The sequence below is a fragment of the Nycticebus coucang genome, chromosome 8, assembly GCF_027406575.1.
Source record: "Nycticebus coucang isolate mNycCou1 chromosome 8, mNycCou1.pri, whole genome shotgun sequence".
Lineage (NCBI taxonomy): Eukaryota > Metazoa > Chordata > Mammalia > Primates > Lorisidae > Nycticebus > Nycticebus coucang.
Genome location: NC_069787.1, coordinates 3969747 through 3994967, shown reverse-complemented (window position 1 = coordinate 3994967; position 25221 = coordinate 3969747). Strand labels below are relative to the sequence as shown.

The window sequence follows — 25221 nt, the reverse complement described above, 5'->3', positions numbered from 1 at the left end:
AGTTCATTCTTTGTGTGGCTATACAGCAATCCATTGCATGGATAGGCCACATTTTGATATTCGTTTATCCACAAGTGGACATTTGACTGTCATGAAGAATGCTTCTATGAATATTCATGCACAAGTTTTCGCGGACATACGTTTTCATTTCTCTTGAGTATATACCGAGGAGTGGGACTGCCAGGGGCACATGGAAACTCTGTGTTTAACTCTTTGAGGAACTGCCAGATTGTTTTCCCATATGGCAACAGCATTTTGCATTCCCACCCACGGTAAAATATTAAGAGGGTTCTAGTTTCTCCACATCCTCATCAACACTTGTTATTAGCAGACTTTTTAATTGCGGCCATCCTGCAATGAGGGGTACTAACTGGTATTGTGGTTTTGATTTGCATTTCTCTGATGGCTAACGATGTTGAGTTTGTCATGTGTTTATTGGCCATTTGTGTGTCTTCTTTAGACAAATAACTATTCAGATCCCTTGCCCCTCTTTTGTCTTTTTATTAAGTTGTACAAGTTGTACAATTGTCTTCAAATAGATAAAAGTCCTTTGTTAGATGTGATTTGCAAATATTGTCTTCCATTCTGTAGGCTGTCTTTTTACTTTCTTGGTAATGTCCTTTCAAGCACATCCGTTTTTAGTATTGATGAAGTACAACATAACTTTTTATCTATTGTTTGCTTATATTTTTGATACCATATCTGAGTTCGTTGCAAAGCTGAGGTCATGAAATTTTACCCTATGTTTGCTTCTAAGAGTTTTATAAGTTTAGCTATTATATTTCAGTCTTTGATCTATTTTGAGTTAACTTTGTTGGACGTAGGATTCTTGGTTGACAGCAGCTGGGGGGGGTGTTGTCGTTTTTGAATACTTTGAGTATGTCATCCTCCATTGTTTCTGATGAGAAATCAGCTGTTAATCTTAATGAGGTTCCCTTGTAAATGCTGAGCCATTTTTCTCATGCTGCTTTCAAGATTTTATTCTAGTATTTGGCTTTAAACCTTGATTAAACCATAGTTTTGTTTACAGAACCTCATCTAATCAAGTTCAGGATCTTTTGAAGGGTCTGAGGAAGTGTTTGACATTTATTCTTCTATTTGTGTATCTCTTTTCATTTATCTTATTTGGACTTCATTGAGCTTCCCAGATTGTAGATGAATGTGTTTCAATAACTTTGGGAAGTTTGGAGCCATTATTGCGTTGAGCTTTTGTCTGCTCCTTTCTTTCTCCTCTCTTTCTGGTTCTCCTGTTAGGCACCTATTGGTGCCCCAGATTTCTCTGTAGCTTCATTTTTCTTCAATCTTGTTTAGCTCTGTTCTTCAGATCCCATAATGTCTTTCATTCTGTCTGTAAGTTTGACAATTTGTTCTCCAGTTCAAATCTACTTTTGTGCCCCTCTAGTGTAAGTTTTGGTTTCAGTTATTAACTTTTCAACTTAAGAATTTCTATTTGGCCTGTTTTTCCTACGTTCTACCTCTTCACTGATTTTTTTCTGTTTGATATGACATTCGTATTGTATCTTCCTTTACTTCACCAGTATTTCCTCTTTGAACATCTATTGATGACGGCTGCTCGAGGGCTTTATCTGGTAAATCTGATACCTAGTTGCTCTCCCAGACGGTTTGTACTATCTGCTCTTATTTATTTATTTGTTTGTTTTTATTGTTTAGGATTCATTGAGGATACAAAGAACCAGGTTACACTGCTTGCATTTGTTATATAAAGTCCATCTTATAATTGTGTCCTGCCCCCAAGAGGTGTGCCACACACCGTGACCCCCACCCTGCCCGCTTTCCCTCTCTCTGCTCCCCCATTCCCCCACCATGTATTAGCATCAATTGTCTTCAAATAAGAATTGAGTACATTGGATTCTTGCTTCTCCATTCTTGTGATGCCTTACTAAGAAGAATGTGTTTCAACTCCATCCAGATTAATACAAAAGATATAAAGTCACCATCCTTTTTAATGGCTGAATAGTATTCTGTGGTATACATGTACCACAGCTTATTAATCCATTCCTGGATTGGTAGGCATTTAGGTTTTTTCCACAATTTGGCAATTGTAAATTGAGCTGTAATGAACAGGCTAGTGCAAATGTCCTTATGATAAAATTATTTTTTTTCCATTCTGAGTAGATGCCCAATAATGGGATTGCAGGATCAAATGGGAGGTCCAGTTTGAGTTCTTTGAGGATTCTCTAGACTTTCTTCCAAAAAGTTTGTATTATTAGTTTGCAGTCCCTCCACAAGTATAAAAGTGTTCCCTTTTCTCCTCATCCATACCAGCATCTACAGCTTGGAGACTTTGTGATGTGAGCCATTCTCACTGGGGTTAGGTGATATCTCAGGGTAATTTTAATTTGTATTTCTCTGATGATCGGGGGTGATGAGCATTTTTTCATATGTTTGTTAGCCGTTCTTTTGTCTTCTTTAGAAAAGGTTCTCTTCATGTTGCTTGCTCAGTGATAGATGGGATTGTTGGGTCTTTTTTTGTTGTTGGTTACTTTGAGTTCTCTGTGGATCCTAGTTATCAATCTTTTGTCTGATTCATAATATGCAAATATCTTTTCCCATTCTGAAGGTTGTCTGTTTGCTTTGGTTGTTGTTTCCTTAACTGTACAGAAGGTTTTCAGTTTAATTAAGTCCCATTTATTTTTGTTGTTGCTATAATTACCACAGACGTCTTCTTCATACAATCTTCTCCCAGCCCAATATCTTCAGGTGTTTTACCCATACTTTCTTCAAGGATTTTTATTGGTTCATGTCTTACATTTAAATCTTTTATCCATCTTGAATCAATTTTTGTAAGTGGTTAGAGTTGCAGACCCCATTTCATTTACATGTGGTTGTCCAGTTCTCCCAATACCATTTATTGAATAGGGATTCTTTTTCCCAGTGTATGTTCTTGTTTGGTTTATCAAAGATCAGGTGGCTATCGGAAGTTAGTTGTACCTCATGGTTTTCTTTTTCATTTATTTATTTATTTATTTATTGCAATTTTTGGCCAGGGCTGGGTTTGAACCCTCCACCTCCAGCATATGGGGCCAGCGCCCTATTCCTTTGAGCCACAGGTGCTGCCCACCTCATAGTTTTCTATTTGGTTCCAAATGTCAATGTCTTTTTTTTTTTTTAATGCCAATACCATGTACTTTGATCACTGTGGTCTTGTAATATAGTGTAAAGTCTGGTAGGGTGAAGCCTCTGGCTTTGTTTTTATTACTAAGAATTGCCTTGGCTGGGCGGCGCCTGTGGCTCAGTGAGTAGGGCGCCGGCCCCATATGCCGAGGGTGGCGGGTTCAAACCCAGCCCCGGCCAAACTGCAATAAAAAAAAAATAGCCGGGCGTTGTGGCGGGCGCCTGTAGTCCCAGCTGCTGGGGAGGCTGAGGCAAGAGAATCGCGTAAGCCCAAGGGTAGAGGTTGCTGTGAGCCGTGTGACGCCACAGCACTCTACCCGAGGGCGGTACAGTGAGACTCTGTCTCTACAAAAAAAAAAAAAAAAAAAAAAATAGCCTTGGCTTTTTTCTGTTTACATACAAAACAAAGAATTATTTTTTCCAAGTCTTGAAAGTATGACTGGTATTTTAATGGGGATTTCATTGACTCTGTAGATTGCTTTGAGAACTATAGACATTTTCACAATGTTGATTCTTCCCAGCCATGAGCGTGGTATGTTCTTCTATTTGTTAATATCTTCTGCTATTTTTTTTTTTTTAGGGTTTTGTAATTTTTTTAATAGAGATCCTTCACCTCTTTTGTTAGGTATATTCCTAGGTATTTCATTTTTTGTGTGTGAAGGGAATTTTGTCCTTGATTAGCTTCTCAACTTGGCATATACAAAGGCTACTGATTTGTGGGCATTGATTTTGTATCCTGAAACATTACTGTATTTTTTGATGACTTCCAGGAGTCTTGTGGTCGAGTCTTTGGGATTCTCTAAGTATAAGATCATATCATCAGCAAAGAGTGAGAGGTTGACCTCCTCTGCTCCCATTTGGATGCCCTCCGTTTCCTTCTCTTGCCTGATTGCATTGGCTAGAACTTCCTAGCACTATGTTGAGTAGTAGTGGCAATAGAGGACAACCTTGTCAGGTTTTAGTTGTAAGTGGAAAAGCTTTCAGTTTTACTCCATTCAGTAAAATACTAGCTGTGGGTTTGTCATAGATAGCTTCAATCAGTTTCAGAAATGTGCCACCTATGCCTATACTCCTCAGTGTTCTAATTAGAAAAGGACCCTGGATTTTATCGAATGCTTTTTCTGCATCTTTTGAGAGGATCATATAGTCTTTGCTTTTGCTTCTGTTGAGATGGTGAATTACACTTGAGGACTTGCATATGTTAAACCACCCTTGCATCCCTGGGATGAAACCTACTTGATCGTGATGAATAATTTTTTTAATGTGTAGCTGTAATCTGTTGGCTGGGATTTTACTGAGAATTTTTGTATCTGTATTCATTAGTGAAATTGGTCTGAAATTCTCCTTTTTAGGTGAGTCTTTTCCTGGTTTTGGTATCAGGGTGATACTTCATAGAATGTGTTGGGGGAAGATTCCTTCCTTCTCAATGTTTTGGAATAATTTCTGCAGTATGGGTATAAGCCCTTTTTGAAGGTTTGATAGAATTCTGGTGTGAAGCCATCTGGACTAAGGCATTTGGGGGGGGGGAGTGTTATTGTTTCTTCAATCTCAGATCTTGAAATTTGTCTGTTCAAGAGAGCTGTTTCTTCTTGGTAAGTCTAGGGAGAGGGTGCAATTCCAGGTATTGATCCATTTTCTCCACATTGTCAAGTTTCTAGGCATAGACATCTGCTTTGTTTTTGTTTGTTTGTTTGTTCTGACTGAGGCTAACTGCTCCATTGTCTTCATGGATATCCTGAGGCACAAACTCCTCCAGGACCCAGTCCAGTCACATTCAGGATCCTAAGGGCTGATTCCCCAGGAAGGTGTTTAAGGTTTGCCCGACCCTAGGAAAGCGCCTACCACCTGTCTATTTTTCTATTTCTTCCTGGAAAACTTGCCACCCTCCAGTGTGGCCTCCATTTCCAGTGTCTGGTTGTCCTTCAGCACAACCTCTGCTAGCTATTTTTGATAGCGCTTTTAGGGTTGAACTTAGGTAAACTCAGTTGCAATTCAAGTCAGTTCCTTTAGGGAGAGAGTCATAGCTTTCTGTTTTATGACTGCTGCTTTCCCAGAAGAAGCTCCTACACTTCAGAAGCTGACGCTTGGTCAATGGGGGCAGCAGCCCCTGTGCTCCTCAGCTGGCTTCGCCTGGCATGGAGCCCACCCCACCAGCCAGGAAGAGGGCAGCCGGGTCGCAGTATTCTCACCAAGGTAGCTCCTCCATACCATGGATGGGGACTGGAAAAAGGAGGGAGCCCCCACCTCTTAGCCCCACTTGCCTGAGACTTGGCCTCAGCTGGGGACAAGATAAGATCTAATATCCCTCCTAGGAGATAATCCCCAGTGTGGGAGCTGGGGAGTAAGGAGCCTTGGGATCTTGGATGAACCAGTCTAGAGTGGATGGAGCAGGGAAGGTGTAGATGTTATTTCAGATACCACAGACCCATGTAGTTCCTCTAGAGTTTTAGTAGATTATCTGGAGTAGATGTTTGCTATATTCTCTTAAAATCATGGCAGAGATCTTAAATGGCTGTGTATGTTTCTCATAATTTCCGCTGATTTTCCAAGGGGTACAGGGTGGATCCACGGACCTCCTTACCCTGTCTTGCCAGAACTGCAACCTCTTGCCGACTTTTGGTGTGTCAGGATGTGGGTCTTATAAGACCAGGGCTTCTGACTTTCAAGAGAAAATAGAAATGTCTATTTTTGTGTGAAAGCTCCCCTTTTTTAAACTTTTAGTTAATTCGGAGTTTTTTGTTTGTTAAGAACAAAGAAGGGGGCTTTGTTGGCTTTGCTTTTTTTAATGTTCCCGTCAGTGTGTAACTTTGCCTTGCCGGAGAATCATTGTCGCAGTTCAGTCCCTGGGGAGGAGTGAGGAGTCGTGGTGTTCCTGTCTCTCTCAGAGCAGCCTCTCCCTGGGGGCAGGACTTCTTAGGCTTATGGCTGTGGACAGAGCAAGAAAAACATTCCCTGAGCACCTGGGAAAAACATATGTGCTCAGAAGGAATGGAACGGGAGGAGGCTGGGAGCTGAAGCCATGGGAAAGGTTCACCCAGGCCCACATGTTCCCTTTATCAACCAAAGTTCCCCAGCCACACTTGCTACGGTAAGAGTGAGTGTACCTTGTCAAACCCTTCATATTAGGAATGAGAAACTCTAACCTCAAATAATTCTGACTGCTTGACATGTGCCTTAAAGTTTGATTTTACTTCTAGAGATTAAAAATAACTTCTCTAATGCCAAGAGGAGGGGAGTTCCAAGCTAAGAAAGCCAGAAATAGTGCCAGTGAAACTGGGCATCCTTTTGTTCACGTTTGCCTGGCAGCTAACTTTTTTTTTTTTTTTTTTTTTTTTTTTTTTTTTGTTGGGGATTCATTAAGGGTACAATAAGCCAGGTTACACTGATTGCATTTGTTAGGTAAAGTCCCTCTTGCAATCATGTCTTGCCCCCAGAAGGTGTGGCACGCACCAAGGCCCCAACCCCCTCCCTCCTTCCCTCTTTCTGCTTTTCCTCCCCCCATAACCTTAATTGTCATTAATTGTCCTCATATCAAAATTGAGTACATAGGATTCATGCTACTCCATTCTTGTGATGCTTTACTAAGAATAATGTCTTCCACTTCCATCCAGGTTAATACGAAGGAAGAAGAAAAGAAGAAAAAATGTCTCCATTTTTTTTAATAGCTGAATAGTATTTCATTTTAAGAAAGCCCTGAGCAGGCGGCGCCTGTAGCCAGAGGGAGCCCTGCCACCCAAGGACAAGAGCTCTGAGGACTCAGTGATGGGCTGAGCTGCCTCTGTAGTTAGTGAGCACCCTGGTCTTTGGGGGTGTTCAAGCAGAGCTGGGATACTTATCTGAAAGACTCAAGATGGGATTCCAGAATCAGGATCAAATTTCCCCAGGAGACCCTGGAGCCCTTGTTCAATCTTAAACTGCTGTGATCCTAGGATAACCTCCATGCAGTTCTGTCTTACAGATGGTCACACAGAACCGCAGCATGCTCCTCTGGGTCATGGGCTGGCCCCTGGCCTGGCTGTGGCTCCTCCCTTACAAGGCTGGCACTATGACAGGCAGCATCTGTGTGCCGGGCCCCCTGAGAATTGCTTTGGCCCCAGAAGTTTCTGTGGAGGCGCCCTGGCCCCTGCGGCCTCGGCTTTCCCTTTATCTCTGGCTTGTGCCGAGACTGCCATAACTGCCAATGGACATCAGTCCTGTTTCCAGAACCTCTTCCGTAACCAGTGGGAGGAGTTCCCATGCAGCGTTGATGATCTGTGACAGGTCCTAGCAGCTGCTCTCAGACAGTGGCTTCTGAAGGACAGTGACACATTGCTGTGCATTTTCCAGCTGCTAATTAGCAGCATTCTCATTTTCCTGAATCGCAGAGACAGGAAAGCCCAGCGGCTCTTCGGTTAGCTTCAGAAAACATTCCTTTCTTTCCTACTGATGCACATTCAGGATGCAAGAATGGTCCGTGGGTGTATGTCAGCTTCCGAGAATCTCCAGAAGGCGCCATAGAGCTCACACAGCGGAGCCCGGCAGGGGCTTTTATGCCCCTACGGTGCACCATGGGCTGTATAGGGCTGCCGTGAATTCTGGTCGCACAGCCCCCAGAATGGTCTGTTAGAGCCCTTTGTTTTGTTTTTATCTGGCTTGCACGTGAGAGTATTTACCCGATTTAAACTTAGGGTTGGTTTCTTCTCAACAATTTCCTTTGAAATTATTTGAATTTACATTTCAAAGTAAAGTCCCACGGTGGAACCCGTGCAATCATCAGAGCAGGGGAAAGAAATTACTGTGCACAGAGCACGCATGCTCCTCATTAGCTCCTGGTTAGCACGTTCACTTGGGTGCATATCATGGGCCCGGCACTGTGCTGGATGCTGGCCAGGCCTGCAGACAGGCCCTGCTCTTATGAGCCTCATCATGTGTCTGTCTCCCGGGTCTTGTGACATGCAGCCAGTCACGACGCAATTGTGACTGCATAGATGTGTCAGGAGGGAGGCGGGGGTGGGTGGCAGCTGCAGGGCTTGAACTCAGGTGCGTCCATCTCTTCCCCTGAGACTGACCAGTGGACAGTAGTCCATATCCCTAGCCCCCACCCATGGGAAAGTCATAGGGTTGACCAGGGTCCCTGCAGGACGTATCACCCAGCGCCCACTTTCACACAAGCATGGGTCATCCCCTGCAAGCTATGAGGGCAAGTTTTGGGGGACACAGACCCCCACGCTAACTCACATGTGGACAGCTTGGCCCATCACAGGGCATTGACAGGCACGTCACAGGAATCAGGAGCTGATGGCGCCAGCTGTAGTCAGAAATATTTATAGGGTCCCTGTGCCTCTGCACGCAGCACCTGTCAGGGTGTGAGTCTGACATGCCGTGGGGCTCCAGGAAGTGGGAGCCGAGATGACACAGCAGCACCTCGGGGCCTGGCGAGTGGCAGTGGACTTCTCACTTGCAGTCCCCACGTGAGCAGAGCTGCCTCTGGCTCTGTTTACAGCGTCTTAATGAGCAGTAATGTGTTTGTCATCTCCCAGGCGATGACAGGACTTTCCCCTTGGCTCAGCATTTGCTGACATGCTCAGGTGGCACTTTCAACACTTAGAAATTAGCCTTCGTTCTGGGCATGGGTTGCTCCCACCTCCTCTCCCCCACATATGTTGTCCCGTACGTCGGTCAGGAAGTGAGTGGGTTCCAGGTGCTTGGAGAAGCAGCGTGGGGTGAGGCACACATGCAGCCTAGAGGCGGGAGCGGGAGCGGGTGTGGGTCCTCGCTCCACCACGAGCAAGTGGCCGAGCTTCCTCAGTGTCCCCGTCTCTAGAGTGGGCTGGTGAGCGCTCTCTTGAAGTGTCCCAATGGGGTGAAGTGAGCTGCCGCGCAGCATCCCGTGGGGCAGGCCTGGCCCCTCGGGCTCTGCAGGTGGCAGCGTGGCGCCATTCTCTGCTGTTGTCATCTGCAAGGCGACTGGACATCCGTCCTCTGGGAAATCAAGTGGAAGAAGAATTGATTTCCTCGCCACCATTTTATGTCTTTGTTTAAGAGGTGCAAAAATGGTCTTTTGGAAGGAAAGAGGAAAAAAACCCTGCCCCTGCTTGGCCCCATGTGGGCCTCTCTGCAGGGAGTGCACTCGTGCTGGCTCCTGGCAGCAGGGACCTTGGCAGGAGTGTTGGTCCCAGCCTTGAATTGTGTGCTCAAGAAAGCCTCTTATTTCTCTCTGTAATTTCTTGATTTGTGGCAAGTATAGTAAGCCAGAGTGACTTGGTCCCAGCAAAACCAGAGACCTGGCGGCCCCCAGACCCCACTCCTTATCCTGTATTGGACACCAGGCTCTGTGGTGATGACTCAGACCACATAGGCCATGGCCCTGCAGTTCCATGCTGGCTGAGCGGGCCGCCCAGCCATGCTCCCCCGGGAGGTGGAGAGTGTGAGAGGAGCCCTAAATCTGGTTTGGGGTACTGAGTCTGTGCCCCTTCAAGGCTGTGTTCCCTTCTCGTTATCTCGGGCTCAGTTTCCACATCTGTATATTGAAGGGGTTGGTCCAGAATCAGCAGTGAGGGTTCACAAGTTTTGCAGATATTTTTCAGAATTTCCAAGTCTTAACAAAGCTAGTTTCACTCTCTGTAAAGCCAAGGAGACAGGGCCACCAGGCTCCTTTACTGAGTACAGAATTATGCAGAGCAGTGACCCTGGAGCTTTTATCTGATCACGACATACACGTAGTGGGGCCAGTCTGTCCAGACACAAGACTCAGTCCCGAGGCTTCTGTAGGGCTGGGGACAACCTGGCGGGAAAGGACTAGCTAAACTGTTGTCCCTACGAGGCTGACTGATAACCCTGTGGCACCGGCCAAAGGAAGTGAGCAGGATGGAGGGGAGTTTGGCCTGTCTGGGATGGGGACATCTTTGTCAGGAAGGATGCTGGGACCGGGGCCTTCAGAATGCGTTAGAGCCAGGAGTAAAGGATGGGAGAAGGGTGGCAGGCAGGCAGGCAAGCAGAGCTAGCTACCTTTGAGGGGCTGGAAGAGGCCAGTGTAGCTGGTGCCTGAGTGAGGTGGGGAGTGTGGCTGCCGGGAAGACGGGAGCAGAGGCGGGGCCAGGCCAGCCTGCATGGGGCTTGGGCTGGTTCTCAGAGCCTGGAGTAGCCACAGAAGTGTTTAAACCTGGGTGTGATGTGATCATATTTTGGTGCCTCCTTTGGTTCAGATGCCCATTTTTTAAAAACAGATTATTGATATTAAAATTCCAGCTTTTCAAACACTGAAGTTCTTGCTACACACACAGTCCATGGATGTGAGACCCCAAACCGCAAGCGACAAAGCCGGGCTCAGGTGGAGGCATGAGGCAGCCTATTGGGCACTCCCACTAGCCCTGTGACTTGTCCCCGCCTGCCAGCTTTGCAGGTTACCCAGGTGAAATACACACCTCAGTGGAGTGACAAACTTCGGCCAAGGCATCCCGACCAGACAAGCGTCAAACATGTGAACACAGCATGAGAGTGACTGTGGCGCGGCTTCCAGCGGGTCGGGAAGGACCCTTTGTTCATTTGCTCATAGCATCTCAGGAGGTCACTGCTTCAAATAAACCCGGGGCTGGGGCAATGAGTGAGGAAGATTCCAAGAGCTTACGTGTGTGGGGGTGATCTCTCTGGTCCGCTCCCGGCTCCCGTGATTCTGTGGCTTCAGAGAGGGACTTCTCAGTGAAGTGTCCTTGGAAAGCTACTGCCTCCACTTCTGCCAGCCCCTGACTTGCGGAGACCCTGGGTTTGAATCCTCACTCTGCTCCCCAGCTACCATGTGTCCCGAGGCTGCCGACTGCCCCTGCCCTTGAGCAGCTCCCACTTTCTTCTCTTTGTAAAATGTGCCAAGCTGAGATAATGGTTCTCTGTGATCTGTTCCTGCACTAATATCGTCCATCCCAAGCCCATCCCCTGGCTAGCAGCAGGGTGCCATTTGAGTTAGGATTTTCCTTGCCCACTGCTTCCACATGCTGCCGACCGTGGCATCCTATTAGGGTAAAAGTCTGTTGCTGAGGGGGAGGAGCAGAGTGTGACCCAGCTGCCTCTCACCCTGCAGGTTCACCCTCTGCTCCCCGGCAAAGCGACCGTCATGATCCACGACCTGTGCCTCGCCTTCCCAGCCCCAGCCAAGGCCATTGTTTACGTCTCAGACATTCAGGAGCTTTATGTCCACGTGGTTGACAAGGTTGGTGGAGCTTCTCAACATGGGCCTCTCTCTGCTGATTGGCAGAGCCAGAGCCAGGAGAATGACGTGGCTGTGGGAGGTATCTTCCTTGTGGCCTTGGGGTTTTCTCCTGGTTTGTGTTCCTCTGCCCTGTGGGCTCCCAGGCCTGTCTCTACCTCCTCTGTTCTGGGTGTGTGATGCAGTGACAGCTGATGGGGTATTTCTTCATCCCAGCTGACATCCCGCCATGAAGCTGGACAGTAAATCCTGCTTGAAGTTGTCTCTCTGTTACCCTTGACTTGGGAATTCATGTCTTCCAGCTTGGGCAGGTCAGCCAGGCACACACCTTGCTGAACATGAATTTTCTCCCCAGAATATATGGTTTTCAGGGGTGTCCAACCTTTTTTTGTCTCTAATGCACATTGGAAGGATAAAAGTTGTCTTGGGCCACACATTAAATATACAAATACCGAGTATTTGTACTGCTTAGCAAAAAAAAAAAGGTCTGTGCATACTTTTCATGATATCCAACACCGCAGATAAGCAAAAAATGTCCTCACAAAGTTAGCATGTGGTCACAAGCTGCAGGTTGGACACCCCTAGTTTAGATTCTCTGAAGTTTCAGTGACAAATAAGTAAAACTCAGTAAAGCCAAGCACCACTGCAGCAATGAATAAACAATAGATGTAGGTTTTCATTTCGTGTAAATAGAGAATTTCTGTTACTCTAAATATTGGCGGGGAACTGAAGTGAGGCTTCCCAAGGCTTGCTGTCAGGTTGCCATTTCCCTGAGGAAAGGAGGGTTGATGAGTGAGAGGGGTATCAACTCTGAGCCGCCTGTGTCTCTGCGTCCTCCCACCTGCCTCAGGCATGGCACCTCTAACCTTCCCTCCACGGCTAACGTGCTGCCTAGATCTGTTTCCTCACTAAGCATTCCTGACGCTCGTTTCCAGAAGTTCCCCTATACTGTACACTGCAGGGTATGAGCTGTGCAGTCTGTGGGCATTTATTGAATGCCTACTGTTTGCCTGCAGCTGTTCTAAGCAGTACCTTATCTCCCTCATTAGGCTGTTAGTTAAGTGGAGGGAATGGAACTGGTGCCTCTGGGAGTCCCTACCCCCTGTGCAGTGAGCACGTGATTTTCCGTTGCTGATTGGCTCACGGTCCACAGTGCCAGGTCTGTGGTGCTGAGGCTGAGATAACCTCAGCATTCTGGTTATCTTAGAAAGCTGAGGGGCTTCACAGGTGGTGGGACTGGCCATTCACAGGCCATCCCTGGGCCTCATCCCCCATGATGTAGGTGGAGATTGGGAAGACCGTGAAGGCGCACCTCCGTGTGCTGGACTTTCACAAGAAGCCCTTCCTGGCCAAATATTTCCCGTTCATGGACCTGAAGCTCCGAGCCGCCTCCCAGATCATCTCCTTGGTGTGAGTCTTCCCAGAGGTTGAGGGACAGCACTGGTCCCCGGCGCAGCCTGTGCCACAGGTCCACCTTGGAGAAGTGCCAGCCACTCTCTGTTTCAGGGCCCTTGATGAAGCCCTCGACAGTTACACTGCCACGTTCCTCGTCCATGGCGTGGCCATCGGCCAGACCACCCTGACTGCGAGTGTGACCGACAGAGCCGGACAGAGAATCAGCTCACCCCCACAGCAGATTGAAGTAAAACTGTTCCTTTTTACACCCCACAGATCAGTGCCCTGGGAGGGGGCAAGGGTGACCGTATTGTGATAGGCTGGGAACTTCAGTGACAGTCCTCCAAGGTGCCATGGAGAGGCCATTGTTGGATCTGTGCCCTACCAGTCCTGGGGTCCACAGTTAGACTGTGGGTAGGTGAAGGGGCTGAGACACTTTTCTTCCCTTTATGACATGGGGACCACATGGCTCAGAGTGGGGGCCAGGCACAAATAGAACTTCGGATGCATTTTGGCTTAGGAGCAGAATAACTCTGCCACCGTCAGTTCTGAATCTTAGAACCAGCACTTAGAGGGTGGTGGGCAGCTGCCTCAGGCGCTGTGTGAGCAGAGGCAACGGGGTAGGGAGTTCCCAGACATGGGAGCGCTAAGGTCCCTGCACCCTCCCAGCATGTGACATGGGGCTATCTCATGGTCAGGAGTCCCACAAGCCAGAATCCTCCAAGACATCATGTTCAAGTCTGCCCATTGGAGCAGCATCAAACCAGCCCCTGATAGCATCCTCCTTGGGCTTGTGCCATGCAGGGGCTGGTGCTTCATTAATCCATGTTCTGAAGCTGGTGGATGCAGTTTGTGCCTCCAGACGGATGTGCACCTTTCTTTTCCCGGGGACGAGAGATTCATTTCTGCCTATAAATAGCACACCCTGCAGAGACTGTTCTCCCACACAAAGCAGCATCCTGGCCAACTCATGCACTCATTCACCTACAAGCGCTCCTAAGCTCCTGCCAAACAAGGAACTTTCAAGGCAGCGCTGGGGAGCGGGTGGGGCTTTGCCTTGCTCCAGACACTGGGCCCTGGCATCCCTGGTCTCTGCCTGGGCCCATCCTTGCAGCCGGGGCCCCTTGTTCGTTATCTGACAAGGAAGGTACTGCGGTAGAGAACTATTCTAAGGCATTCTTTCAGTACAAATTAGAGGAAATTTAGTGCAAGTTGCAAAGAGGAATCAGGGAATGCAAAGCCAGGGGGCAACAGGCTTCCTGGAAGACCCGTGAGAACACAGAGGGCAGGGCCTGCCACTGGCCGCAGGTCCAGGCTGGGCTAGGGAGTGTGCCCATCAGGGGACCACAGTTGAGAACTGCTGCTCAAAAGGAAGACTCACGTGAATTAAAGGTCCTGTTTTCATGGGGCTTTGGGTGTAGTGATGTGAAGCACAGTCACAAAGAGAAGACACCCCAGAGAACCACACGCCTCACAGCCAGTGGGGGGCATGCAGGCTCTCCAGGGTGGGCCCCAGGCCCTGCTAGTCATGTTTTCCTCTCGTGAAAAGTGTGAAGTGTGAGTTATACTTGGCCAGTGAGAACTTGGAGTACAGCAGTCCCCTCTGTCCTATGTCTCCCCTCCCAGGTCTTTCCCCCATTCAGGTTGATACCCAAGAAGGTGACACTGCTCATCGGAGCCACCATGCAGGTGAGAACCAAAAGGTCACGTGTCCTTCCCATCCTCAGCTTGGGGCAGGCCCCAACAAGGCCACCGCCTACAGTGCAGTAGGCTGGACCACTTTGATGGTCTCTGTTCTGGGACAACTACACTCAGGCTGAGGTGCAAGCCTTTGCCTCTGGTGCCCTCTCTCTCCCACGGGGGTCCCAGACTGTTCAGCCCAGCAGGTTGTGACAGTCCTCTGCTTCTCCTCCCTCAGGTCACCTCCGAGGGCGGCCCCCAGCCTCAGTCCAACATTCTTTTCTCCATCAGCAACGAGAGTGTTGCACTGGTGAGCAGTGCTGGGCTGCTGCGGGGGCTGGCCATTGGCAACGCCACCATGTCTGGGCTTGTGCAGGCAGTGGACGCGGAGACTGGGAAGGTGGTCATCGTCTCTCAGGTAACGGATGTGCCACCCGAAGCTGGTGCTGGCCCGATGCACCCCCGGTGGGGGCCTCTGGCAATGGGTGCATTGCTTCCCAGGGGAGCTGTGTCAAGGATGAAGCCCTCCTTACTGGGTTTGGGCTCTGTCTCCCAAGTACCCTCTCCAGGGGTTCTGGTTTTGCCCTCTGGGTCTGCAGTCTCTGGCTGATGGCTCTATCTGGGTTAGCCCTGCTGATGTGGGAGCACCAGACCCCTGAGGCTGCTATTGAAGGCCGACTCTTCCCCAGTTCTTCCAGCTGCCCCTTGTAGGCCAGGATCTCTAGCAGCCCAGGGATATTCCAGAGTGTGACAATGGCAGTTGTGGGGACAGCAGACACTGCCCTGAGTACATTTATCTCCTTCAGTGCTCACTGCACCATTGCATATTTTCCTGATGCCTCTCTTTGTAAGTGAGCAGCCTCAGGACCAGCCAGTGGCTTACGGCCACTATGTGGCAGTTCTGAGACTTGACGAGAGCCAAGAGCTCCAAGCTCTTGGTTCCTTCATTGGCTCATTTGAAGCAGGGCTGGAGAATGTGCCGATGGAAGATGTTGGGATGTGGTTGGCTGGGGCACATGTTTGGACTGTGGTGCGCCTAGAAGTGTGCCCTCCCTCTGGGAGCATTGATTGCTAAACCAGTAGTGTTGCAGCCCCCGTTTGCATTTCCGAAAGAAAAGAAAGCCTGAGTTGTCCACTAGCATCTTTTGCTGTCAGAGGTTATGTCTCTCTGTGGGGTAGGGGACCTTCCTGTTTGCTCTTCTGGGTTAGCAGTGAAGCATGGGACTGAGTTCAGGGAGGCTTCTCCCTCTGTGCTTAGTGGGACTGACCTCGAGCAGGCGAAAGTTGGTATCTGGAGTCTGACAACTTCTTTTCCCAGCAGGTAGGTCCTCTTTGAGCTTCTAGAAAGGAGGTGGGAAATTATTTCCCCTTCCCAAGAAAGTCTCAGAGCTGAAATCCAGGATCTTTGGGATCTGTCTGACCCCCTCTGCCCCTACACAGTGACTAGAGGAAGCATCTTGGGGAAGGTGGCTTTGAGGTCCCGCCCACAGCTACAGGGGAAACATGGTCTGTGAGAGGAGTGGTCCTGTCCTGTGTAAAGTGACTGTGGACAAGGCTGTGTCAGAACTCAGCCATCTCTTCATCTGGAATCAGGCTCCCTGGGAGTACTCCCTGCACCCCCGAGCTCAGAGCCTCTAAACAAGATGCTGCCCTGCGGGGGGTGAGACCATCTTCTCTGAGACTGGCTTTGATCCAACATTGAGTTCACTGATTTACTCCACTTTCCAGGCCTTTTAGCTCTTCTTTGTGTTTCCCAGTTAGATCACAGGGGTGGATACCCTCATCCGTTTGTCAATTTTATAAGAAGCAAGAAAGCACTGGGGACATAGAAGCCTGTCCTGGGGATACCCCAGGTTTTTGCTGGAATTTTTTTCCTCCAAAAAGGATTATGGCCTCAGGAAGTGGCTTGTTTTCCTCCTCCCAGGGGCATAGGTGGCTCAGAGGGCAGCTAGCCTGCCTCTCCCTCGTGGCCACCCTCCTCTTCGTGGTCTGACCTTGCTGGCCTCGCCTCCCCATGTGGCAGGTTGGAGGAGGATCCAGGGAGATGGAGGGGCTGCACCACCAGCCCCATCTGAAGATGTCTCTTGGAGCCCAGCAGGCAGGAGCTTGGCCTGAGACCCATGAGTCTATGCCAAGCGGGTGATTCTGCTCAGATGCTTCTGGTCCTATAGGTCTAATCCAGGCCACAGGATCAGCACCCCTCGGCCACAGGGTGGGCCAGAACTGGTAGGAAGAGATCGAGCCATGAGAAGGATGAAGAAAGGAAGGGAATTTTATCAAGCCCAAACCCCAGTGCCCAGAAGATGGGCCCAGCTGAGCACATGTCAGAGGGCTCAGGGTTTGAATAGTCTTGCGTTCCACGTGAGTCTGCAGGGCTGTGAGGAGGCCAGAGCAGCAGGCTGGGGTGCAGGGAGAGAGCCATGAGGTCTGTGCCCATGAGGCTCTGCAGGCTCCTGCATTCATCCTCATACCCTGTTCAATCACAGAGACCCCCAGGCTGGATTTGGGGGTGACATGTCTTATGGGTGCTGCTCAGCCCAGAGAAGAGCAGACCAACGTCCTGGCCCCAGGTCTGCAGAGCTGAACTGGAGTGGCTGCATCAGATAGGTCTGCAGGCTCCGAGGACCAGGCTAGGACCCCTGGGGCCTGGGAGAGGCAGTGGCTGACCCCTGCTGGACGAGCTAGCCATGCAGCCAGACCCCCTAGAATGTGTCTCCTAGGAGAATCCCTTCTGTGGACACCTCTCAGGGGCCCTTGCCCAGCACAGAGTACGTCCGTCCAGCCAGCCTGAGCCCCACACTCTCTCCCTAGGATGTTGTGGAAGTGGAGGTGCTGCTGCTCCGGGCTGTGAGGATCCGCGCTCCCATCACACGGATGAGGACAGGGACGCAGGTGAGGAAGGAAGGTCCCCCAGGCCCTCCTGCCTGTGCTGTACAAGCAGCCTGTGGGGAGGTCTTGGTCTGGATCTTGGTTCCAGAAGAGCTACCAGGACAGGGCATGTTCCCCCTCTGTCCTGTCCCAGGTGGACAGACACCCTTTGCTCCTCTCTCCTGCACAAAGCTGTGGTTATGCGGCTTCCATCCCTGGAGGTGCAAGTCTGCAGTCACCGAGGAACACTTGCTTTCTTCCCACACCTGCGCAGCTCCTGATACCTGACGGAGCATGTGCATCCAGGGAGCTTAGTCTACCATGTGATATTCACGGCAGTCCCCTGAGGCTGTGTCAGAACCATCTCCACGTCACAGATGAGCAAATGACCGCCCAGCATAAGATTTGTGACCAAGGTCACACAGCAAGGAAGTGGCGGCACTTGGAGTTGACTGGGCAGCGGGCTCAGTGCCTGCTTTGCCTTTCCTTGTGTTCCCGGTGCTGGGACCCCTATCACGGGGCCTCACTTCTCCCCCTAGATGCCTGTCTATGTCACTGGGATCACCAGCCACCAGAACCCTTTCTCCTTTGGCAATGCTGTACCAGGCCTGACCTTCCATTGGTCTGTCACCAAGCGGGACATCCTGGACCTTCAAGGGCGGCACCATGAGGTAACCACCTGCCCAGAGCCCACTCCCCCAGCCCGTGCCGGGCCAGCGCCCTGTGGGTAGGGAGGGTTCCTGTCACAGCCTCCCAGGAGGCGCCCACCTTCACACCCAGCAGACGCCTGGCTCCTTCCTGCCCTCTCCCAGGGCTTGTAGGGATCCTTCTCCCAAATGCTGACCTCTGCAGATAGGGTGAGCAGGGAGTCCTGCCAACAGAGAAGGCAGCCAAATCTGCAGCTTTGAGACAAAGTCACCAAAGCTCTAGAAGGACACAGGGTCTCCCCCGCAGGCCCTGACCTGCTTTCTGAGATGATGGTGCTGGGCAGCCCTGGGTTTCTCCTATTCTAGCACAGAGGCCAAACTTGCCTTCCCTTGGCCCTGGGTGAGTACTCTGGCTACACCTGAGAGCTCAGAACTGGAAGGTGCTGTAGAGAACTTTCTAACCCCTCTGGGTGTTAAGTGAAGTCCATAAATGGGAAGGGCCTTGCCTGGGGTTGCCCAGCAAGCCAGTAGGAAAACAGGACTGAGCAATGGCCACTGTGACTCCACGCTGCAGCCCCGGGGGAAACCTGGGACCCAGGTGGAACGTGGGCTGTGAAGCTGCTTCCTACCTCATCTGGGGCAGTGAGGACGGAGACCTGGGGTGGGGGCCAGGCATGGAGATGGGGTTTCCTGAAGGCTACTCGGAGCTGCCTAGTTTAGGACGAATGCCTATCCCAGCTCAGTGGTAAGAGGGTCCTGTCCCTGGAGTCTGGGGCTGCCGTCCAGCTCTGCCTTTGGTGGGGGGATCCAGGGGCCCCAGGCCTTTCCCTGAAAACATGCTTGATGTCTTTCCCAGGCATCGGTCCGGCTCCCGTCACAGTACAACTTTGCCATGAATGTGCTTGGCCGGGTGAAAGGTCGGACTGGGCTGAGGGTGGTGGTCAAGGCTGTGGACCCCACGGCCGGGCAGCTGCATGGCCTTGCCAAGGAACTCTCTGATGAGATCCAGATCCAGGTAAGGACATGTTGACAGAGACCACGTGGGAGCAGGCAGCCAGTGGTCCTCCAAGGGGCCACACAGGGCAGGGGGCTGGGAAATCTGGCCCAGAGGAGCTCTCAGTCTGCTGGGAGTGATAGAGGAACTCACCACAGTGTCAGGGCTCGTAAGGCGCTTGGGAGTCCAGAGATAGGCTGGGGGAAGGCTCACAGAGCACAGGAGGGGCTGACTGGCCGGCCAGGCAGAGGGAAGGACATATGCAAAGGCCCGGAGGGCAGAAATAACTTGATGCGTTCCAGAAATAGCCAATGATTCTGAGCTTGGGGTCTAGGGTATGCCTTCATGGCAGGAAGAGGCTAGAGTTCATTATGTCTGAGCTGGGCCATTAATTCAGTGACCAGTGTTTATTTAACAGACACTCACAGAGCACCTGACAGAGACTGGCCCTTTGGTACTTTGCAATATTGACTCATGGGGCCCTCAGGTGAAGCCTGGGGGCAGGTGCCGCCACCTGCTGATGTACCTAAGACCCAGGGGAGGGTCAAGGTCACCTCCCGAAGGAACCTGCCTAACACTGCTTTACAGTTAACTGTTTTTTTGTTTTGAGACAGAGTCTCACTCTGTCACCCTGGGTAGAGTACCCTGGTGTCATAACTCACAGCAACCTCAAATTCCTGGGCTCAAGCCATCCCCTTGCCTCAGCCTCCTGAGTAGCTGGGACTACAGGCGCCTGCAACAGTGTCCAACTAGTTTTTCTGATTTTAGTAGAGATGAGGTCTTGCTCTCGCCCAGGCTGGTCTTGAACTCTTGAACTCAGGTGATCCACCCACCTTGGCCTCCCAGAGTGCTAGGATTACAGGAATGACAAAAAAAGACATTTTCAAAGAAAGAAACACCCATTTCCCAGACCCCTCGCCCTGCCTACAGGTGGGCACATGGACACACACATGCAAACACATACATATTTACACATTTACACAGATGCATACATATGTGCACTCATACACTCACACAAGGACACCTTCTTCCTCATTAAAAATTAAACAAAGTAATTTCTGGAGCACACTGTGGAAATAAAGACGGGCTGTGCAACTCCCTACCTCTGTGACCCCAGCTGGGCCAGTTACTGGCCCTGGGTCTCAGTTTCCCTCCCTGACAGCAGATCGAGTTTGAATATATCGGGAGCTAGAGAAGCTTCGTGCAGCCCACAGATCTGTGTATGTTTTATTGGCTCTCTCAGGCCTTTGAAACTTCTATTTGTTGTCAGCATTTAAAAATAGGCAGATTCTCTCTAGAAATCTAATGGGCAGCTAGTCCTGGAGAGATGGAATGTGTCTCATGGCAAAGTCAGCAGGATTTGAGAAGCAACCCCTACTTTATTTAGAGTCCTGTGCTCTCCATTTTGCCGCAGGCCTCACCACGCCCTGTCGCCTCCCTGACAGTGATGTTGAGTATCAGCTGCCGTTTGCCTTGGTGCTTGCACTATTGCTTTTCGCATAGTTACTAGGAAAGTGGGGGATCTGTTATAACTTTCCTTCGATCTAAAGAGCAACAAAGAATACATGAGTTAAGAAAAAAATAGGAGGAAACCCATTTGTGACAGTTTAATGTGCAGTAAGTGCTTCTGAGTCAAAGTGAGTGAGCTGCTCCATTCTCGATACCACATGCTGTCTCACCTGCCACCAAAACCCCACCTAGCTCCCAAAGGCTGTTTATCACTCACTGTTTAGTAAATACTTATGGAAATAAGCCTGACGAGACTTATTAATTGTGGTTTTGCTTTGTTTTTTGAGATAGAGTCACTCACTCTTGTCACCCAGGCTAGGGTGCAGTGGCATCATCATAAGTCACTACTACCTCAAACTCCTGGGCTCAAGTGATCCTCTTGCCTCAGCCTCCTGAGTAGCTGGGACTACAGGCACCTGCCACCATGCCCCCCTAGTTTTCAAATTTCTTTGTAGAGACAGGGTCTTGCTATATTGTCCAGACTGGTCTTGAACTCCTGGCCTCAAGTGATCCTCCTGCCTTGGCCTCCCAAAGCAGTGGGACTACAAGTGTGAGCCATAGAACCTGGCCTCAATGACTAGTTTTAGACCTATCTTGGAAATGAAGAAATCTACGGTTCAGTAGACAGTCAGAGGTATTGGAAGGGGAGTCGGATCAGTTTCCTCTTGGAAAATCAACCATCAGTTCAGATGGTGTTGGACCCTGGCCCAGGGGGTTAGCCCCTTTGGGGAGTCCTGGAGTGACCAGAAGCCAGTGGAGAGCTCAAGGCACAGTTTTGACTGCCTAGCACATGACTTCCCTGAGCCAACCTGGGAGCCACAGGAGCCAGCAGCCATGAGGGCCTTAGAAGAGGGGAGTTAGGTGATGAACTCATCAGGGACCTAACAGAGAAGCCGTCTGGGGGGTCCCAGTAAGTGCTGCCACCAGGGGCTCCAGAAGCCATCAAGGGCCTTGGAGCACCTGGGAGTGATGGGATCAGATTCAGTGTTATGAGGTCTGACGTGTGCTGGACTGAGTTCACTGACACGCCTCTGCCTGTGGTCCATGCGACAAGGTAGAGGGAGCTAGAAAGGGCAAAAGAGATGGAAGGAGGTTGTGCTGAGAATGGTAGTGAGAGAAAGGAGGATTTCGGGAGTGCCTTCTCCAGGCTCAACCCTGGCAGAGTTCCACCTGGACCCCTGGGTTCTGGGCTTGGCAGGTGACGGTCCTGCTCCCTGAGCGTGGGGGCAGAGGTCTGGGTTTGGCTCCATGGACCAGCTCCCATGGGGGCGCACAGACGTGAGCTTGCTGCCTTTTCTCATCACTCCTGTGGCCTCCTGTAAAGGTCAGCCCTTCCCAGCAGGTTGCCAGCCACCTGGGCAACAGGACAAAGGCAGACACCTAGCCCAGACCTGACTCCCGTGGACCGCAGGAAGTAAAACATGCCTCTTTTCCAGGTGTTTGAGAAGCTGCTGCTGCTGAACCCCGAAATAGAAGCAGAACAAATATTAATGTCCCCCAACTCATTTGTAAAGCTGCAGACAAACAGGTAGGTGACTGAGCTCTTGTCCTCAGCAAGGCTGCACTCACATCCGACACCTCGGGTGTCCCTGTCACAGTTGTCAGGAGCTGTGGGCTTTTCAGAGCATGTTTGTTGGTGATGGCTGGGGCAGGGGGACACTTGTGTGTCCCCTTTATCGTTGTGGGGGGCACCCTCCACTCCTCCTGCTGGGAGACAGCAAGGTCTGATGTTTAAGCTGGAGCCTGCGGAAGGTGCTTCCATGAAAATTTAGGGGAGGTGTGCTCCAGATGGAGGAGCTCAAGAGAAGAGGGCTTAAAGGATGAAGAGGGGCTTCTCAGGCTAAGAGGGGAGAGAGGTGCGGAAAAAAGTAGAGGCAGAGTCAATACCATTTCTTAAAATTGTCCAGGGAGGGTCTGTCAGGCTGGGTCAGAGGGAGAGGTGAGGGCGCTTGCCTTCCCTCCCTATATTTCTTTATGATATTAATAAATGTAAAAGAATATGAAATATTGCATAATTTGCCTCCTGCCCAGGGCACTAAGGCAGTAGTTTACAAACTCCCTTCTTAGCCTCTTGGGCTTCCTTGTCATGATTGAGGAGACCAAGTCCAGGAGAGGGGACGCAGGGTGCTGACTGCTGTCGGCATGGCGTGTGGGGCCTGGCCTTGGGGTCTGTCTGACTCTAAGCCCCGTCCTCTCTCCAGCACTCCCTGCTGCCTGGATTCAGTAATTGGAAAACAGTGTGCCACAGAAATGATCCTTTACTACCTACAAAGGCCCCAGGTAGCTAAAGACGTAAACTCTACCCTCACCGTCTCTGTGGGGTGGCCCATAGCAAGTGTGTGTGTGCCTTTAGGAGCATGAGAAGCCACACTCTCCCCGGGGCGGGGTTTTTTGAATTACTTTTCCCTGGGTGACTGAGGCTCTAGAGAGCTGATATCACGTGGCCCTAAGGCATGGAGCAGCCAAGAAAGGGCTCGCTTCTTCTCCCAGGAGCCGTGATTGCAGACTGCTGGGTCTTCGGGCATTGTACCTGGGCCCCTCACCACCACCGTTTGTAAAAACAGGTTTGTTTCATTTTCGGTAGGGATGGTGCAGCTTCGCTGAGCTACCGTGTCCTGGAGGGACCCGAGAAAATTGCCGTGGTGCACATTGATGAAAAGGGCTACCTGGCATCGGGCCCTGTGACTGGGACGTCAACAATTGAAGTGATTGCACAAGAGCCTTTTGGGGCCAACCAAACCATTATCGTTGCTGTAAAGGTGGGATTGTATTTTCCCCATTTTTGGAGCCATAAAAGCAACAGCACTGACATGATATTTCCTCCCTCTCAGGTGTTAGTAAGTAGACGGATAAAAATCTACATCTCTGGATATTTGGAGAGTATTGATTCCAAGAACCTTGTTTTATGGATGTGGAAGCTGAGGCCCAGTGAGGCCCATGGTTGGTCTAAGGTCACAGAGCTGGGATTGGCACACAGCTTCCTGCCCACTGTGCCGGCACTGCTCTGAGCCAGCCCAGGGTCTAGGACACGGTCAGTTGTGAAGAGCATCAAATGATGTGCCCAGGACCTGACGTGCAAATCTCTACATCTAGAACACGGCAGACACTGCAGTGAAGAGAGTGAGGTGGCCCGTTTTACAGACAGGGAAGCTGAGGGACTGACTTGCTCCAGGTTGCCCAGGGGTTGCCAGCCAGAGTCTGCCCAGCTGGGGCTTGTGCCTTTCTGCGACATCATGGCACTCCCCTCTGCATTCTGTGCCCTTAAGGGACAGGACCTTCCCCTCGGGTGTCCCTGAATCAAGTCCAGGGTTCATCCTGAGGGGAATCTTCTTCCCACATCTCAGTATACCACTTTCTGGACCCTAGATTATAGACAATGCATGCCCACCCACATTTTTGGACTTTGGGTCACAGGCCTGTTTCATTAACATTTTTTGTTTCTACCCTAGTTTTGAGTGACTGAAAGTAATTGACAGGTGATGCTATTTCAATAAATATGCATTGAACGCTAGCTGTATACTAGACACTGGACCTCTTAACTTTGTCAAAGGAATTTGACAGTGTGCATATGTGCAGTGTGCATAGGAATTTATTCATTTTGTTTTGTTTTTTAAACTATAGTCCGGCCCTCCAACGGCATGAGGGACAGTGAACTGGCCCCCTGTTTAAAAAGTTTGAAGACCCCTGCTAGGTCATAGATTTTTACTCTCCTAGGTGGGTTTTCCTGTAGCAAGGTGGCCCACTGTGTAGGGGTGTGGGAACCTTATCAACAGGTTGGTCCTCTCCTGGGAACAAGGCCTTTCCTCTTCTCATGACTCCTACTAAGTCAGTCCTGCCCACAGCTGCTCCTGAGATGGGGACCTGCTGGGGGCAGGGTGTCCTCCTGGGAGGTGGGTTTCCTGGGAGCCCTTCCCTAGTGTTGAATCTTCATCACACCTGCCTGTTGTCCCCCAGGTGTCTCCTGTGTCATACCTGAGGGTTTCCACGAGCCCTGTCCTGCACACCCAGAACAAGGCAGTCCTGGCGGCCCTCCCTTTAGGAATGACTGTGACCTTCACCGTGCACTTCCACGACAACTCCGGAGACATCTTCCATGCTCACAATTCAGTTCTCAACTTTGCCACTAACAGGTCAGGTGTGGGCAATGCTCATTTCTCCTGCAAAGGCCCATGGGAGTGATACCGGATCTAATTGATAGAGACAACTGCGGGTGGCAGAGAGAGACTGGTGTCATCCAAGGAAGATGGTTATCACCTTGGTTTCCAAGAGAAGGGGCCTTCCGTGCCACACCACACAGGGCCATGGAGGGGAAGCACCACTGGTCTAGGGGGCTGCAGCCGAGCTCAGAGAAGACACATCTGCTTCAGTCTCAGGAGGATGGAGTAGGGCATGTGCTGGGGCTTCGGGGTGTGCTCCTCGAGGGACAGAGATGGTATCCAGGTGTCAGTGACCCTCCCCACTTGGGCTTCCCATGGGCCCTGTGATGGATATGTTCCAGGGACAAGTGTCAGGGACATTGCCATATGAAACAAGCTGGGGTTTGGAGTTAGGCCTGCTGCTGGCCCCAGCTCTGCCCTCTGTGGGGCCTGTGACCTTGAGCAGGGCAGGTCACCTCCCGAGCCTGCTCGCGCACTGTCACGTGGGGAAGATGGCCTGCTCCCCACGTGACAGTGCGGAGAGACTGGTCGTAGGCCCTTGGCATCTGCAGAGCTCTGTATTGGCAGTAGCAGCCTCTGTCAGCGTGGGCCAGACGCAGCCCCCTTGGTGCTTCCAGCAGTCCTTCTGCCCTCTGGTGGCAGGAGCCCCTCCTAGAG

The 25221-nt window shown here is 50.5% G+C and overlaps 1 protein-coding gene across 2 annotated transcripts in view; it reads left to right on the top strand.

Annotated features, from left to right (window-relative positions):
* Positions 1–25221, top strand: part of NUP210 (nucleoporin 210) — a 111781-nt gene that overhangs the window by 73320 nt on the left and 13240 nt on the right. For both annotated transcript variants that reach the window (XM_053599557.1, XM_053599558.1), the window contains 11 exons: positions 11189–11317; positions 12597–12724; positions 12821–12956; positions 14336–14398; positions 14628–14807; positions 17201–17281; positions 17797–17928; positions 18761–18919; positions 21844–21935; positions 22992–23166; positions 24362–24537. In XM_053599557.1, the coding sequence (XP_053455532.1) occupies positions 11189–11317; positions 12597–12724; positions 12821–12956; positions 14336–14398; positions 14628–14807; positions 17201–17281; positions 17797–17928; positions 18761–18919; positions 21844–21935; positions 22992–23166; positions 24362–24537 (1451 nt within the window). The remainder of the gene's footprint in view (positions 1–11188; positions 11318–12596; positions 12725–12820; positions 12957–14335; positions 14399–14627; positions 14808–17200; positions 17282–17796; positions 17929–18760; positions 18920–21843; positions 21936–22991; positions 23167–24361; positions 24538–25221) is intronic.